This window comes from Micropterus dolomieu, linkage group LG18 (assembly GCF_021292245.1).
Source record: "Micropterus dolomieu isolate WLL.071019.BEF.003 ecotype Adirondacks linkage group LG18, ASM2129224v1, whole genome shotgun sequence".
NCBI classification, from domain to species: Eukaryota; Metazoa; Chordata; class Actinopteri; order Centrarchiformes; family Centrarchidae; genus Micropterus; species Micropterus dolomieu.
This window is the reverse complement of record NC_060167.1, coordinates 3,335,715-3,353,984: the sequence shown is the minus strand read 5'-3', so window position 1 is coordinate 3,353,984 and position 18,270 is coordinate 3,335,715. Positions and strand designations below refer to the sequence as shown.

General features: G+C 40.2%; 1 protein-coding gene across 1 annotated transcript in view; it reads right to left on the bottom strand.

Annotated features, from left to right (window-relative positions):
- The window catches only part of si:dkey-49n23.1 (semaphorin-3D), a 113,368-nt gene that overhangs the window by 4,690 nt on the left and 90,408 nt on the right, over nucleotides 1-18,270 (bottom strand). The window contains exons 7-16 of the mRNA XM_046028447.1: nucleotides 16,849-16,977; nucleotides 16,572-16,714; nucleotides 15,909-16,023; nucleotides 15,207-15,276; nucleotides 13,499-13,643; nucleotides 11,357-11,579; nucleotides 4,626-4,714; nucleotides 2,736-2,777; nucleotides 1,503-1,660; nucleotides 67-131 (exon numbers count right to left, since the gene is read on the bottom strand). Coding sequence (XP_045884403.1) covers nucleotides 67-131; nucleotides 1,503-1,660; nucleotides 2,736-2,777; nucleotides 4,626-4,714; nucleotides 11,357-11,579; nucleotides 13,499-13,643; nucleotides 15,207-15,276; nucleotides 15,909-16,023; nucleotides 16,572-16,714; nucleotides 16,849-16,977 — 1,179 coding nt within the window. The remainder of the gene's footprint in view (nucleotides 1-66; nucleotides 132-1,502; nucleotides 1,661-2,735; nucleotides 2,778-4,625; nucleotides 4,715-11,356; nucleotides 11,580-13,498; nucleotides 13,644-15,206; nucleotides 15,277-15,908; nucleotides 16,024-16,571; nucleotides 16,715-16,848; nucleotides 16,978-18,270) is intronic.

Sequence of the window (18,270 nt, the reverse complement as noted above, 5' to 3'; positions counted from 1 at the left end):
TCCTTTATGTAACAGATGACAGGAAAAGCTTTAAAACAGAGACAGTTTATTCACATGACTCCTTACCGTCTGCTGTGATTGGACACTGACTCCAGGGGTCTCCGTACTTTATATTCTGTCTCCTCGCCCGCCTGACAGACACATACAAGCACACACACATTTAGAATAACATAACTTTTGCTTTAATTTGAATGGAATGCTTTCTTAATGAATTTAATACAAATACTTTATTTATCCAACTATTATGAAGCCTCTTAGTACACTTTTGTCCAATGTACTTTAGTGTAAACTTACTACACTAAACTTTTGTTTTTACGTCACTTTACAGTGTTATCTAATCTCTTTACTATTCTCTTATTTATTGTCAGTGTTGATGATGTATGAAAACATGTTAGGCTAAGAGCAGACAGTGGACCCATCAGTTAAACAACAGCCGACAGCAGCCGATAATGTGGCTGCCTTTAGATAATGTTGTATATCAGCATTAAATCCTCCTCCTCACTGTTGCTGCCGGCTCCTCGGGGGTAAAAATGTGAAGCTAATGCGATTATGAATGAGGAAGCACGGAGCAAGAACAGGCTATGAAAATACAGAATGTTGTTTCAGACATGGTAACGAGTGTTGTCATGTCTCCTTCTAGATTGACCTCCCGCTGTCGTTTTCTGACCCTCCTTCCCTTCCCTGCACCCCCTCCTTTCTTTGCTTCATGTCCTTTAGACTCTAACATATCAAGAGGTCTCTCTGTCCATTTACTTGTCATCCCTTCCTTCTCATACTCTCACTCTTTCCTTCCGTCATCACCAGGTCTCTCATTTTGTCTCCACATTAGTCTTCACGGTCTCATTTGACTCTGGCTCTCTCTCTTTTACTCCTTCCTTTTGCTATTCTTTCTCTTCAAATGTTTGGGAAAACACACAAAGACATCAAATCCAACCAATTTTAAAATAAACTCAACCACTGTATTAGCAAACTATCAGTATCTGTTAGTGTCAGCTTGAAAAGCAATACACACAGCATGTTATTTCACTTTTATTGCTGATTTTTCAAGACCTATGTCGCAATCCTTTTGTGTGACATTTGATACACCTGATATACCTACGTTTCATGGTCATTAACATTGCAAAAATAATGTTTATTTCAATATTGTTCTTTCATGTACTAGCGTTTTATTTGACTGAATGTCACAAAATGCAAAACAATGCAAGTGCATTTTGAAATGTTGGTCACATATTGTTCGCGTCTTGTCTGACAAATTTTCCTCTTGACAAGAAATATCACCACGTTCTCATCACACCTCTACTAATGAGCTATCTTTGCATTATGTTCTATTGATGGACATGTTTATTCCTATATATTTCAATAAAAACAGTAATTTCCATCAAAATATAACACTACCATTTGCTGACGATTGTTTTTATTATTATAAAAAAGCTTTAGATTGTGAAGATTAAAACGAATCCTGATAACCCTCCCCTCCCCTCCTCTTCCCTGTGCCTCTTTACCTCTTGCTGGTGGGGAAGAATCTGGAGCAGGTCTGTCCGTCCCAGGAGCAGTAGGGGTCTCTGGCCAGGTAGCACTCAGCGCAGTCGGCCCCGTATAACTCACACCTCTGGAGCCCCAGCTGGACCACGCCGAGCTCACTGGACACATAGAGCTGTTGCTGTGGAGGAGAAGGAGAGAAGAACAAGGACGGAGATAGAGAGTCACTGCATTGTTGTAGGTTCACCACACCAACTACTACAGTTACAGAAGGAAAAGGGAGACGAAAAAAGATGACATAGAGTCAGTTAGAAATATGGTAAACTCTCACTGCAACAACATTGCTCTGGCATAAAAATTAAACTGGCAGGGCAGGTGGACCCAATCTCAATTACCACCCTGAAGCCTAAACCCTGAACCCTCACAGACTCAGCTGACGTCACCTGGTAAGTGCTTGAGTGCGAGAGGCTGAAAGGGCCTGCAATGGTATAATGGGACCGCACTTTGTAACATATCACGTTACTTTACCTTGACTACCCCAAAACAGGTTTGGGACTTTTTTTTGTTTTTCTTCCCGGCCAAGGCACTGAAGGGACCTACTGTCTGACTTGAACATATTCCAGGCTCTTGCTGAGTAAATTTGAAAATTACCCTGTGAACAAGAGGTCATTTTCAAGTAAGCAATTTACTCGGTTTTACCAACACCAACACCATCAAACACCTACATGTAAACATTTTACTTGTAGTTGCTCCTTCCGTGTTTGTTAACAATTTTTTTAACGACAGCTTTCCCCGGTGAACCCATGTTTAACGTCACAGTGCTATGAACTGTGGGTAATTCCCTCAGGCAAAGTCTGCAGAGATGCAGACTTAGGGAAAGGGTGTATAAAGGGCTTAAAAAAAAGTCTGCGAGAGAGTCCTCGTGGACCTGACGACTTGACAGTGTGATAGCCCTCTAAGCCCTCACGAACTTACCGGGAACGCGCCTCAAAGTCAGAGAGTCTGTGAGTTTGGAGACGGAGATTCAGCCGTAGGTTGGGATCTTTTTGATTGGACACTTTCGCCGGTTTCATAACCTCAGTTACTGCCACAATTTTACTTTTCTAAATAAACCAGATCTGCTTTATACCTTTTTTTTTTATTGAATAAAAAATGGGCCATAATCCGTGTTTCTCCTTAAACACTCGATTAAATGAAATGATGAAAACACAGACAGACACACACAAGTCAGAAGACAGGCTGACAGATAGACCTACTCTCTTGGTCGACAGCTCCATGCTCAGGATGGGAGTGGGCGTCTGTGGGATAAAAGGGGGAATTGATTAATTTAGATCCTTTCCTCACAGGACAACACGCATACATTCAGTGTGATAATACATATTAACCTTTATAGATGTTTATGATGGGTAACAGAAAGTTGGGCAAAGAATAATTGCACCCTCTGTATAAGCATGAATTTGCCTTCTGCACAAGTTTGTTTTGTTATTGCAACAGAAAAAGGAAAATGAATGCCACCAAATAGCTTTTGTTGAATCAAGGAAAACGCAAAACTATGTTAACCGTGTGCAGACAAACCTTGAATAATGTAAGGAAAACAGGCGGCTTATATGATTGACATCCAAACCATTGTCATTGCTCTCTAAGAAAGCTAATATTTCAGCCCTGCAGAGGTTGAGGAATGTTTCAGAGCTACGTTAAACGCTGAAGCTGGCTTTGAGGTCAGGGCAGCTACTGAGATTGGAAATCTTAGAGTCTCTTTTTCTTTTTTTTTTTTAGTTCAGAAGACTAAATTACCCCCAGAGCTCCATTTTTCTGGCTCACTGGCTTGTGCCAGCGTTTCACAAAGGGAGTAAATGACCCTTGACCGCTCTGAACGTAGGGGTCAAACGGACGGAGGATGGAAAGATAAAGGAGCCTCAGAATATGATAGAGGGCGGGAGGAAAGGTATCTTTACAGTGATCTGGCTATCCTGTGTCCTGTCACAGCCAACAAACTGACCGGCCATTCAAGCGCCTCCTCTTTGAAACCCCGTCAGGGTGCAAAGCAGCCTCCTCTGACTTCAGTGGATGGACAGCTTAGAAATAAACACTGCTGTTTATTATATGGCTGTATGCTGGTTCACCCCTGCCCCTGTTCTGTGTGAGGCTGGTGGAAATGGGTTAGTTCCTGTTACAATCTCAGTTATAAGTAAACACACAATGTGCGTCTGGTATCCTGTTTGTTTGTGGCTGTATTTTGCACGTTGCGGTCTCCCTTCCTTCCCTTCACCTGTACAGTTTCAAAGCTCCCTGAGCCTCATTTCCTCATGTAATTTTGTCTTTCCTTTTCTTTCACTTCTTTTAATTCCTCTCCTCCACATCTTCAACTCCATTCCTGTCTCCTCTGTTCCGTTCTTTCTATTTTTTACAGTCCTACTGTATTTCTGAATTTTGGCCTTCCACTCGTCTCCTCTCTGCCAGCCCCATTCCCCTCGCTCCTGTCCTGTCCTCTCTGTTAGCTTCTTTACATAGAGGACCTTGGGAAATATGTGCCCTACTATCTGTTTTTCTGCTTAGCAGAGTTATTCGAGACAAATATGTTCCATTGGAAACTGCACGCAAGGCCTCACGCTGCAGCACATCACATGGTGCACGGCTGGTAGATGGGCGTTAGGAGACACCAAAACAAGCTCTGTGGTTTTGGTCGTAAAAGTCCCGTGTAGCAACATGTGTGTTTGGCTGAGCAACGGGACTTTTAAGGTCATGTGGGATAAACTGAAGAGAAGACATAAACTACAAGTGCACCCCTCACATTTGTGTAAATATTAGATTATATCTTTTCATGTGACGACACTGAAGAAATGACGCTTTGCTACAATGTGAGGTAGTGAGTGCGCAGCTTTTATAACAGTATAAATTTGCTGTCCCCTCAAAATAACACTTCACACAGCCGTTAATGTCTAAACCGCTGGCAGCAAAAGTGAGTACACCCCTAAGTGAAAATGTCCAAATTTGTACTTCATATGAAAAGTCTTGTTATTTGTTTTATAAACATGCACTGATACAAAACCTAATTTCAGAGAGCCTTGTCTTACCCTAATGTTGCATGAACAAAATTCTCAAAGATAGCGGTCACTGAAAAAACCTAAAGAATATCTGTATCTCACCTGGAAGACAGTCAGCTCCTCTAGAATGATCTCCTCTGTGTCCCAGTTGTCTTTGATGACTGACACGACCTTCACCACCTTCCCATCATCTGAAAAAAAAAAAACAATCAGAAAAGAACATTTACTTATATATCAATACACACATAATGTACGTACACTGGTGCAGGTTCACACACAGTCGAGAGGCTCTGGTTCATTTATATTTATTCTTTTTGAACGCTGATTGTCTCATTTCAAACAACATAAATGCTTACACGTGCTTTCCGACCTGTGGTACCAATAACGATAATGGAAGATGGCTGTTTTCTATTTGCCTGGGGACCTCACACAGAGACTGGCAAAAGTTGCTCCGTGCAGCAAAAGTGCATCTTTATCAGTTCAACATACGGACATTTAATGAAAGCCTTTAGATTTGCTGTTCTACACAAATGCTAAATTTCATGCACCGGGTAGGTCTGTCTCTGCAAAAATACTTCATTGCGTGGAAAGTGATATTTTAGATTTTAAGATAATCTGCAGTGGTTTATTGCCTGAAATCTGAATAATATAATAATAATAATGATCTGGTGGAATAACTGCCAACAATAAGCACCCAAAAGTCACATGTGGCGTGTCAAAGGGGAGAAATGTGAACCCCCTGAGCTCAACAATATGTGCGAGGCTGACGAAAAATATTTATTCTATGCAGAATGGGGAATGAGATTTTAATGATTTATAGGCTGAGTTAATGATCCACAGGCTTCCATTGCTGCCAATGCACAGACTCTTGCTGTGTTCGGGCTTCAGTAAGTGCTGCGAACTTTAAATAGAGCTAGTGAAGTTATAATATTTTTAGCATACAGGTGGTTTAAGTTGTGAGGACGTCTCACAAAAATGAGTGTTGTTTTTGTTTCCTAATCAAAATGTTGAAAGTTTTTGAGTTCATTGGTATTTAATACTTCTACTGGTTTATTGAAAAACAGTAGCACCAATACAACGTAATACAAATGGTTGTAATATTGTACTCCGACCTGAATTTACGGTTATTTTATACTCATTTCATGCAAACAATCACCATTTCTGTCAAAACTATTTAATATCAGATTAAATTTTTTAGTAACGCACGATGCACTTTCTCTGGAAGCTCAGCTTTATACCAATATCTTGACTTTTTCCCTGCTACAAGCAGTTCCGTTGTTCAATTTGTTCTGTAATGTCAGGTATCTGCCTCTACCTTGTACATCCTTCTTAATGCTCGCCGGGTACGTCACAGCCCAGTTGTTCAGAATGGCAACTGGGACTTGTGTTGGGATGAGAAAAGTGTAGACAAGAAACAAAACAGCTTCAGACTTAACCACGTCTGAGGTCGTTAAACGGAGTCTGTAAACACGACTTGAAGATGCCCCGCCTCCATAAGCAATGCCACGGTAACACAGGACATGTTCGACAGTGGTAAGCTTAGTAACAGAGGTATCCAGACACTAAACACACACAGCGTAAGAAACTTCAGGGAGGTTTTATGGGGCTTTGTCTACTAGGACTGTTAGACACACACACACCAGCTGCTACACTCCATGTGTACACATTTATTATGTTCTGCATGTACTGAAGCCATAAACAGGAGCACAAACACACACACACAAAAGCATACACAAATGCATAATGTCAGGATGCTCCCAGAGAACCTCAGAGAACCCTCTGTGGGAAATCTCCTGTGTGTGTTTACAGCTGTATGGGAGTATCAGACTGAGACTATTACATGCTGTGCGTGTGTGTCTACAGATGAGTCAAATAAGCCTACCCTACATGGACTAATGGTGTAATAGGATGTCAGTGGTCATCAGAGACCTTTTGTGTTTGTGCTCCTCTGACAGCAGCCCAGCATTTCTTCTCCTCTCAGTCTCAATAACTCCACTAAATGAATGAGGTGGGACCACAAATCAAGAGTAACCTTAAAATTATGTACCGTGCAAGTTCATCCTTCAATATCTCCAAAATCTACAGGATATATACGAGTGTAAAAACACTTTGTGAGCCAAATGTAATGTTGTGCAACCAGCAGTTGGTTCGTTTTAACTGCAGATCTGTGACCAAACAAATACAGAGAGGTGTCTTTTATCTATGCTCCAATGCTCGAGCTTTATCTGTTCTGCATCATAATGACTGTCTGACACAACAGGCTAAGTAACTCATGGGCTATATTTTACTTTTCTTCGTCTATTCATGTGGGCTCTACATGTATGTTTACTAGGTAAATTACTGTGTTGTACTTTCATTGATAATACTTTGCTTCTTCCTTGCCGGAGGGACAACACACCTAGTTTTCTTGATATTGTACTAATTCATTTTTGCAAAAACGCATGGCAAAGACAGAGCGAAATTCCCTTCCCATCGATTTCTATTAAGAACAGGGTAAGAGTTCAGTCAGACTGAACTTTGACACGCTAAATTGCAAGTCTCCCCAATGTCCAGCCAGTTTGAGAAAGGGAACTGACTTCTTATTCGGGAAATATAGCTTTTTTTAAATATTCTGCATGATGAAATAATCTACAGAGCAGCAGACAGGATGAGGCTTGGCTTTAGAGAGAGCACTATGTGAGTATATTTCACAAGGCAACTCTTGGTCTGACTGCCAGCTTAACTCTTGCTTATAAAACCTCATGTTTTTCTAATTTGTAATCACTGTCATTGGATTTGTTGCTGAATACTGTTCTCAAAGTTTAACAACTCATTCAATTTAAACCTCAAAGGCTAACTGATGTCTTCAACCTACACACATAGTGAGGGCTGAAGATCTGGCTCGTGTATATTTGGCTCATTTGGACTTTTAAGACCAAATGGAAAAACTTCCACATCACTGTGTAGAAGTTACTTTGGCCTAATTTTGATTTTAGCTGGAAATTGACGAATTCTGTAAAATCCAACTTCCAATCCAACTTTATTTATAAAGCACATTTAAAAACAACCAGTTTGACCAAAGTGCTGTACATTGACATGAATCAATTATTAAACAACCCTAAAAAAAACAGCAACATCCAGCTCGCTTCCCGGATTAAAAGCCAACGAGTAGAAGTGACTTTTAAGTTGCGATTTAAAAACTGGATGGCTGGAGGCCAGTCTGTGGGCTGAGAATGAGAAAGCTCGATCCCCCCTCTTCTTGAGCCCGTGTTTTAGGGACAATAAGAAGTGACTGGTGGTTCGTGAACCTTAATGACCTTGAAGGATCTTAAATGGATCAGCGATTAAGGCTGGAACTAGTCCATCAAAAAAAAAGCTAAAATTAACTGGGGCCAGTGAAGGAAGGCAAGAACTGGAGTGATGTTTAAGCGGTCACTGAGGACTCCTTTGGAGTCACATGGGGTTAACGTTTCATTCTCATGAGCACACTAATGTTAATGGATGGGTCAGACCAAATCTGCAGTTTCCCAATTTAAATCCTAAACATTTTTATACCATTCAGTTTGAACTTTTACATTCTCTGTGGAGTTCCAGACTAAGGCGCCATCCACGCCACTGCGTTTTCGTTTTAAAACGGAGACCTTTTGCTACATTTGCTCCTCCCGTCCAGACTAAAACGGCAAAAACGAAGAAGTTTGAAAACGCAGCCGACCCCGTTTTTTGTTTTGTTTGTTTTGTGGGTTTCCCCCACCACCAAAGACATGTTAGGTTCTCCCGTTAGTGCCTGAAGTGTACCTGAACGGCCACTAGATGTGCGTTTTCATGTTTCGTTTTAATATATACGGAGATCAACTCTGATAAGTAGCTAAAACAAAGTAGTGTGGATGGGGCCCATTGGGTGTTTGGCACATTTGAATTATAATTAGCTAGCTATCAGTTTTGACCTTGTTAATATTTAGTGGATGTCAGGGCAAGATTCATGGATCTTGTCCTCTGCATACCAAACACAGTCTAACACCTGACCTGGTCAGTAGCTAAACAGCAGCCTTTTGGATCATCATAAATGATACAGGGATGCTCTGCAGATGGGAGGGAAGAGGGAGTTATCTCTACTCAGTGATTCCCAGCCGAACATATCAGGACAGAATCAAACTCTTGACATGTTGCTCCAAAGTCAGAGCCAGGTCCACAGTGACACCAGCATTTCAGAGGGAGGATTTAACAGAAGAGAAAAGAGAACCGAGACCTTCCTTAACCTCACAGACATGACCGTGGAGGAGCAGAAATAAGAGCTATGTTTTGTTAGCACTAAGCCGCAGGAAATATTCTGCTAACCTGTTTAGGCAACTATTTATTATTATTACTTATGCATTTCAGCCTTTAAAGGCAGGATGTAACTTTCTTAAGATGACAAAATGTGGAGTTAAAACAGCAGCATTAAGATGGCGTGAGCTTTAAACTGAATTATAAAGCCACAACTCAACTCAGTGCACGACCTCAGAGTAACCTGAAGACGTTTCCAAAGAATATTTTATTTTCAGAATAAACCACCTTGACGTAAGCACGTGGCTAAGCACATTAGCCATTAAACGGAAAAATGATCTATCCGACGGGAAAGAAAGATTCCTCCTGGTTGCACGAGGTGAAAATCAGAGCACATGAAAGAGCAGAAAGAGCATTTATCAGGCAGGTAAATGTGCAGCTGAAGGGGAGATGAATGATGTTGGAGAGGAATCCACTTAGAGGAGACGTATGGAGCCGTCGGAGCACCTCTGGCCCCTCGGCCTGTCACCAGCAGTTAAATAACCTCCACCATTTATCACACACACAGCCATTCACTGTCAAGCACACGCACAAACGCAGGATCACAATTACCTTCATACAGCTTAAGGGTTTTTTTGTGAACACACACACACCAGGTTACTGAAGCTGGTGGGACACAAAGAAGAAAACACACACTTGCAGAGACCAGACACACTCAAGAACCCATTCACCCTGTCAGAGGTGTTGTTCTGGGATAAAACAGTAAACCTCTCCTCTCTCCGCCTCCAGACGTGCTTTAAGGAGATAATGAATGAATGCAGGATGTTTACACGCAACACATGAACAAATGATCCACAGTAAATCATCCTCAAACGGCATTTTAATGATGCGGTTTGGCTAAAATGTGAAGTTGGCTCTCTAGCCCCAGTTTGTGCCTCTCATGTGTAACCATTACGCTCAAGTTACAGAGCTCAGTATCCAATTTTAAAGAAAAAATGATTACCGAGGAGGGCTCTGAAGGTATTTATGTTATTTCCTGAATCCTCTTCTTACCATAGAGATGAATAAATATTATGTTGTTATCAGGATAATATTATTTTTAACCTGTTTCTCGAGTTGTGACTGTTTTGCCTATTCAGAGAAGCATAAATATAGATAAATACTGTATGTGATCTAGGGCTGGCCAATAAAACAATAACAATGATTATCGCAATATAATTTTGTTCAATAACAATAAAACAAATGCTCAATAAACATTCAATAAATGTTTGATTTTATTTGCTTGAATTGTACACGAATTAGGACTTAATTCTTTTATTAAGATGTTGAGGAAAAAGGACTGAAAAAAGCTCTTACTTATTTTTACTCATGCATATTTGTTGACACAGATTTTATCATAATTGTTTTGAATGTTCTGCTGAATGATCTGTGAAGTGATCCACTGTTTGGCCTCAAGCGTTGACCATAAAGAAGAGTTTAAACCACAATTAACCATCAGGTTTCTTCAACTGTCACTCAAAAACCCCACTTTAAAACCCGAAAGACGTAACGATTTAAATTTGATCGTGATAATTATCGTCCAGCCCTGATGTGATTGTAAAATTCATTATGTTCAGTTCACGCTCTACAACCTGAGCTGGACATATGTCATTGGATCTTTATTTTTTGTGCTGCAAAGAAAATATTTCTTCATTCAGATGGTTAAAAGAGTATTTGAGGATTCTGACAAAACCTTCAGAACAGCGGTAAGTTTAGTTAAACAATCTTCTGTGTTTCTCAAAGGCTTCCATTTTTCCGTGTCTTCTCCCACCCCATCTATCAACATTAACCTTTGCTCTGTCCTCTGTCTAATTTCCTTTTCGTTTTCACAAGCAAGTCTTTGTCAGTTTGCTTCCATGCCATCCCATACGTCTCTCCGGTTGACTTTTTATTGCCCTCATGTGTTCCCTTGTGTTTTCAGATTTTTTTGCTCTGTCTTGCACTTTGATCTGTTTTTCCTTCCCTTGAAGCAACTTTCTCAAGAGAAGTGTCATACATATGAAGCTTATTATTATTATTATAATTATTATTATTTCACACTTTTCTTCTGACTCAATAAAACGCCTCTCTTCATGTCCATTATTTCTTCCTTGCAGGACATCTTGTCTAACATTCCCAATTCAGCTGAATTAAATTGTCACATGTAGCACCAACTGAAACAGTGCGCGCACTTCAACTATTTCCAGTTCTTTAACTTCAACTTCAAACTCTTTCACTTCTCACTACTAATAATTTTACTGCCTAAAGGGTTTAACCTTTAACCTGAAACAACTGCTTTGAGTGATGACCCTTCAGTTAAAACCTCAACTTTCAACTGGCACTTCACACCCTTTAAGTGTTTTAACTTAAACTGACATTTGAACTTCTTTAAGTGTCTCAACTCAAATATTGACATGCAAAGAGTTCATCTATTTTTCTTCAAATGACAGTTCAACAGCTCTTAGTGCTTACTTGACATCCTATTTATGCAATTTTTTAGCAGAACTGCAACTGCTTTGAACTACTCTAACAAACCCTCCCTCTCCTTCCTCCCCTTTCTCCCTCCTCCTCACCTGTGCCCAGGTGTAAGACATCGTAGGGTCCGTCCTCGGCGTCCACTCTGTCCACGACGACCTTCTTTAACATGTACGGCGCGTTGACCTGGGTCAGGATGGGCCTTCCACCCACAGGCAGGACGGGCTCCCACATCAGCTGGTGCTGCCGCATGAAGCTCACCACCTCGTCTGGGAAGTCCTTGGTGGATTTGTGCTGAGCGTCGTAGGTTTCGCTGGGACACTAGGGGACAAGTCGGAGAAATTTTGTGAGCAAAAAGGTCACTGAGCACGTTGGGAGGCGAAAGGTCAAATCAGGGCGTGAGCAATCAGTGTTAGAGGTTTAGGGTTAGTTAATAGTTGGTTTTAACACCTGAGCACACACTATCCAGTGGTTCCCAACCTGGGGAAGGTCAAATCTCAAGTTCATTAAAGAGAAAAAATAAATGAAAGATATTTCTGGATGCTTTTTTCTCTTCAGGTCTCTAAAAATCTTACAATTTAAACAATTTGTGAAGGAAAATTCAGTTTTTTGTTGAACTGCCTGCAACACTAAAGCATAACCTGTGATTATAGTTTGCACATAGACTGAAAGGATGGAAACCACTGCACTATTTTTGTAATTATAGACATTTAGCATTATTCCATTAAAGTAAGAAAACTAACCAGAGCAACAAAATGATAGGAAAGTAGTCTGTAGAGAAAGTTTCCCTTGAGAAAAGAATAAAAAGAGAAATATGGAAACAGGAAATAAGCAAAGCAGGAGATAAATATGCCAAAGAGATGATACAAAGATTGATGCACTGATTGATGAACTAGATGAGTTAAGAAAGGAGAAATTTGCTGCATTAGAGAATATTGCTTTCTGCGCAGTCTGCACATGTGTGCGGTGAGTCAGTATTCAGAGGTTGTGACCACAGCATCTCTGTGACTGTTTCATTTTGCCTTTAATCATTCTGCCTAAACCAAACCTCGCCCTCTTCCACACACACACATGCACAAACACTGACGTGGCTGACCTCGTCTGCAATCAACCACATGATACGAAACTTCTCCACAGAGAGGGCCAATTCCCCAGCAGGGAGAATGAAATAACACCTGACACACTCAAACACTAAAACCTCTGCCTTCCTGACAAGTTGAAGTTTCCCAGAGGAGTTCACCGCTGAGGTGTTAAATCACCAGAGGTTAACCCTCGCACAGCTTCATCAGCTTGTTTTCATTAGATGTGTTCTCTGTGTTTGGAGTCTGATCTCACAGGAAATTCTTAGTTATTCACACAAACATAAATACCATCCTGTCGTTGATATATTTCCAAAGAATTATGGACCATGAACTTTAATGAGCAAGGGACACCTGACCCTATACTTAAAGGGCCGGTGCACCCAAATTACAAAAAACATATTTTGCCATGCAGAGAGTTTTGAGACATCTGCGACAAATTTCTTAATACAACGGAGGTGATTGGAATTTCATTTGTAATGCTGAAAGCGATAAATACATTTGAAAAACTCAAAATTATAATGTTGAATGCAAATAAGAGTCACTGGAGTGAAGTAATTACTGGACAACGAGGCGGATTTTTTAAAATACTTTTTTAAGTGTGCCGGGGTTAAAAGGGTTAATAATCTCAAAACCTGGTCACAAAACTATCTGCATGACTAAATACCACCAGAGGTACAGTAAGTGAGAAAATTGTACCAGGACACCTGTACTTACGCCTGTTCTCCGCCGTTCACTTCCTGCAACCACAGCCATCTCAAGCCTGCCCTCCACTTGCTTTCATCAGCCCCACCAGCCATCTCACCAACAGCATTTGCTAATAGACTTACTTTTACCTTACCTGTTGTGTTCTGTGTCCGCTTCTTGGTCCGACGACCACGAAACATAACAAAAATGCTTTTGTGTGTGTGATTTGGTTGAATTGAAACTTTAAATCCCGCTTGATTAGGGTAAAGTTATCTATTCGTGAGAAACTGAACTGCACCTTTAATCAAAATAACCAACAGTAAACTTAACTCCCAAAAAAACAAGTCACAACCTGAATACCTAACATAGGTGTGGTGATAATTTTACAGTCTGTTCATTTTTGTAGGATATGATAAAAATGTGTGGTTTTTGTAGTTTACGGTTGTAAGAATACTTTGGTGCGTGTCAACTTACAGTGCCAGGTCTTGGATAGGGGATGCGGCCCTTGTACTCCACCCAGCGAAAGTCCGGACCTTCTTTATGAGCAAACGGCCCATTGAATGCAGCACGGATAGACGCCATGGAGTACACACATACTGCTGAACCACGAAATATAGAGCTGTAAGAGAAAGCAGAGTTGTTGATGTTGGTTGAAGAAATACAGGTAAACAGGACAGGATGGAAGGATAAAATAGGAGGGCAGGAATAAAGGAAGGAAGGGAGGAAGGAGGGATGGGAGGTCATGAGCAAGGGAGGAGAGAAGAGAAGAAAGAGGTGGGAGTGCTTTATTACATTGGGGTTACAATAATACAACCAGCTGGGCCTCTTCACCTTTGCTCCTGACACCCACCCACACCTGACCTCTGACCCTCCATCCCGCTGGGCGTGCACGTGCCGGCCTGGCTACGAGCGTGCATGTACAGGAGGAGGAGATCTCTGCTCTTCCTCTCACCCTGACTGACTGTCAAAAAATGTTTCCTTCCATTGTAAAAGCAAACTTCAGACAGACCTTTTAGGGAAGTCACGAAAAGTTCATACTTTTCTCTTTTTTGTAGACTAAATTTGACTAAATAAATACCAAAAAAAACTTTGATTAATGGCCCGGGCTTTTATTTGCTAAAATCACTGAATTGACCCTTCCCAAAGTTTGGGACAGGTGTCCATATGAGCCAGGCCTTTAATTCCTTTCACACAAAACTGAAATAGGCTAACAGAATATTGTATTATATAAAAATTATCCAATAAATCTTTCATTTAATCTAGCTCCGACAGACGGCTTTTGCGCTTTTATTTTGTAGGCAGCAACGTAACGAAAACAACAACAGGGTGCAGGATGAGAGAAGTGTGGCAGAAGTTATCAGACAGAGAGCAACAGGCTTCACATGACAGGATTCACAACTTGGATTAATTTTTATGAAAAGCTGTTTTGATTCTTTTGATCGGTGGACCCTTAACAGACTAAAGGAATATAAATAATCAAGGAACAGACACAATCGGACTTAAGAAGCGCTTCAAAGGTAACTGAAGTCGGCACTTTCCTTTTTCGATTGAATTGTGGAGAATCTAACCGATCTAACGATGTGTAGCATGTTCATACTGACACATTGATCATAAGTTTAAACATTAATATTTGTATTAATGATCTCAGCAGCTTAGAAGCAGCTAAAGTGGGGTTTAAAAAAGTTTTATACATCCAAAGAACTTCTATAAAGGCCAGTAAAGGGGGACAGGCGGCTATTTGGGACTCGGCTATTAATTGAAGTTTTAGGGTAAATAAAAAATGTAGTACCCTCCAACAGAGTGAAAACCTGGCACCAGATTATGATCTAGTGAGACTAGCAGGAAACACTTAAAGTAACATTTTTGAAGAAATTCAAATGTTTACCGATCGATGTTGGTTGCTTGTTCTTAAAGTTGATCATGTTTTGTGTTTTTGTCAAAGATATTAGTAATATTGTGATGCATTTACTAAACATCATACATCGAGGGCAGGAGACTTAAAATGGGGGAAATAACAGGTTTCAGTGCTGGCGTGCAGTAATGAAGACTGGTTCATTGTATGATCTAATCCCTGATTATCAACTGTTGTTCTAAGCATATTTTTGCACTGATGTATTTGTTTAACAAAGTTTTACATTAAACATATATATTGGTATCACTGTCTTGCTGAATGCATTCTCACCTGGATGTACTGAAGACGCCGTAGATGGTCGGGTTCTGAGGGTCCTTGGTCTCCAGAACAAAGATGTCCTCTAGAAAACATAGTGCCAAGTTTAAAACTCTACATTATCCACGAGGTCACTTTTTATTGTAATCCAAAGACATATCAATAATGTGTCACTGAAATTACGTGTTCCTCATGCTGAGCACTGAACAAAGGACACCAACCTGTCAAATGTACGGTCTTATTGTTAGTTTGTTAGTCGCCTGTAAAACACTTTGACCGGCACTAACCTACACAAATAAAGTTTAATTAACTGACTGATTTGGCCATAATATCTGGAAATACTTGGCGTTCGTTTGACATTGTTGTGAACTAATCTGGTTAATTTAATAAAAGTGAAAAGAATAAACATAAATTGCCAACAGAGCACAAAATATTACTCAGAGTGAGTTTAAGAGCTCGATCAGTCGGGCATAATCTTAAGTGGAAAGAGGCGAGAAAAGACAAGGGAGGAGGACAGAGAGAAGGAAAGGAGGGCACAGTTCTTGCTTGTCAAACTTTGTCCTCCAGTCAAGGTTGAGAGGAAGTAAGAAAAAAAGGAGAGGTGACAGCTGAGACATAATATCAAAAGGTCTATTCCGGAGGAGTTAGTGAGAAGACGAGTGTGCGGAAGAGGTCGCCAGAAAGGAAGGAAAAAGGAGGGTAGGGAGCGAGGGTTACCTAGCTCATCAAACTGTGTGTCGACTCCGGACGGACCGGGGACAGAACAGATCAGCCTGGCTTTGAGGAAGGTGGTCCAACGGTTGATGAGACTCCTCTTCCCCCCTACGTCATTCTGGATTGAAGGCGAGAAGAGATGGTGAAGTATGAAAGATAAAGACAGGGGTGGAGGATAATGAGGACAGAGAGAGAGAGAGAGAGAAGAAAATATACTGTGATTCACAATCTTTCTCCACATTTCAGATATACATTAAAATATCTCTTTCTCACACTTTAGAGGCCGGAATCATGACATGTTTTTACATGAAAAATAACTCAAAATACTCGCATATTCTGTCAACTGGAAAATTAATTCATCTACTAATTGTTTAAGCTAAACTGTTGGGTAGCTTAACTTGTAATCAAGCATCATATTTGAAAAACTATATTGTATGTTTTGTATGCAAAAAGCATGTAAAGTAGCAAGTAACTGAAGCTTTCAGATAAATGTAGTCAAGTAGACACTGTTTTTATAGATATCCCTCTGAAATGTAGTGTACAAGTGATACAAAAAGAAAAGACTCAAGTAAAGTACAAGTACGGCAAAATTGTACTTTCCACCACTGAGTTCTGCCTTTTTTTCTATACTTGAAGCAGCAGCACATTTTGTGTCTGTGTCTCTACCTTGCAGACGCGAGCCACCCGGCTGTACACCCTCTTGTCCCACTGTCCGGCCTCCACCGCCCTCTCCTTGAAGAAGAAGTAGACCTTGTCGTCGTCTGGACTGTGAGTGTCGGGGATGGAGAAGGAGCCCACAAGCTCCGGCTCTGAGAGGGAGACGGGAGCGTGTTAGCAGCGTGCGGGTGTTTGATAGTCAAGTCACTGGTGTCTCGATGTTATAAGATGATTAGTTTAGGAGCAGAGGATTACTACTCCTCTTTATGAGACTGGAGCGTCTCACCATTGAGCCAGTTGTGATCGTAGGCTTCAGTCCGGATGTAATGTTGACTGCCGCCCTGGATGGACGTACGGAAGATGGCAGCATTGGCTCCCATGAAATCTACGGAGGTACCTGCATAAAGTTCACCATCTAGAAAGAAAGAAAGGCGCACATTAAAAGCTACGTGACACTGTTGAGCAAACTAACTGCATGCAGAACTTTACAATGTCTGTATTAAACAGAACAATAAATTCTTCCTTGTGAAATAAATTTTCGTAACAACAACATACCAAATACTCACAGGGCGCTGTGTATCTATACATTTAGAGTGAAAGCTCTTACAGAAATGGTCTAATCATCTTGTTAAAAATACTTTATTTTATTATAATATAAATGTTTCAAAATAAGATATTGCTACATTTGGAAAACATCTGCATATGTTTATTACTTAATCTGCTTTCTGCTGCTTTTGTTTTATTATTGTCTCTTATTATATATAGATACGGCTTTATTATTTTACTCTAGTAAAGTCGCTATGTTAAATAAACTTTACTTATTTACCTACTAAATATGTATCTTAATTTATCACAAACAGTAATAAATGTTTGAATATTTTTGTGTTACAGGATTTTAACAATAATATCTATGTGTCTGTGCAACTATTTCCCCAACCAAAACCTTCACATGTTTTGTTTTAATCAGCACATAAACACAAACATTTATACTGAAAATCACATTATATAAGATGTGTTTCCGCTAAAATATCCCCTATAACAGCAATTTATGATGTTTCATTACAATCAGGGCAGCACAGTTCAGTTCATGTTTGGTTTTGGTTCTGCAACTAAACTCTTTTCTCTGTCTTTAATCAGAGATTGTGGCAATTTCAACACGTAAATGCTGACGTGGAGCTTAAAACGGGCTCGTCGTCGTACGCCCCTCCGGCCTCTCAGACCTCCTCCCTGTATTTTATCCTTCGTTTATGAATTTCAAATGACTTTTCCTGCATCTGAACTAAATGTTACCAGCGAACACAAATTCCAAATCAGTTGCTTATGCAGATGCAGCTAACAATTATTTCCATTAAAGATTAATCTAAGGAATCATTTTGTCTGTAAATATAAAAAAATGACCATAATAATTTCCCACATCATAAGGTGACACATTATCTAAATTGCTTGTTTTGTACAAAACCCACAGATATTCAATTAACTATCATATATTATACATTTGAGAAGCAGAAGGTTTGGCATATCACGGATACTTTTTCTGTCGATTTAACAATCGACTGCTCATTTCAGCTTTAGTTGCTTAAGTAAATCACTTGTAGGAGACAGGATTTGTACAATTATCCATACAGTAACTGCAACCCTTGTGTTTTATGTCTACAGTTACTTTGGCAACAAGACAAAAGTTAAGTTTTACAGGCCGAATAACACGCCT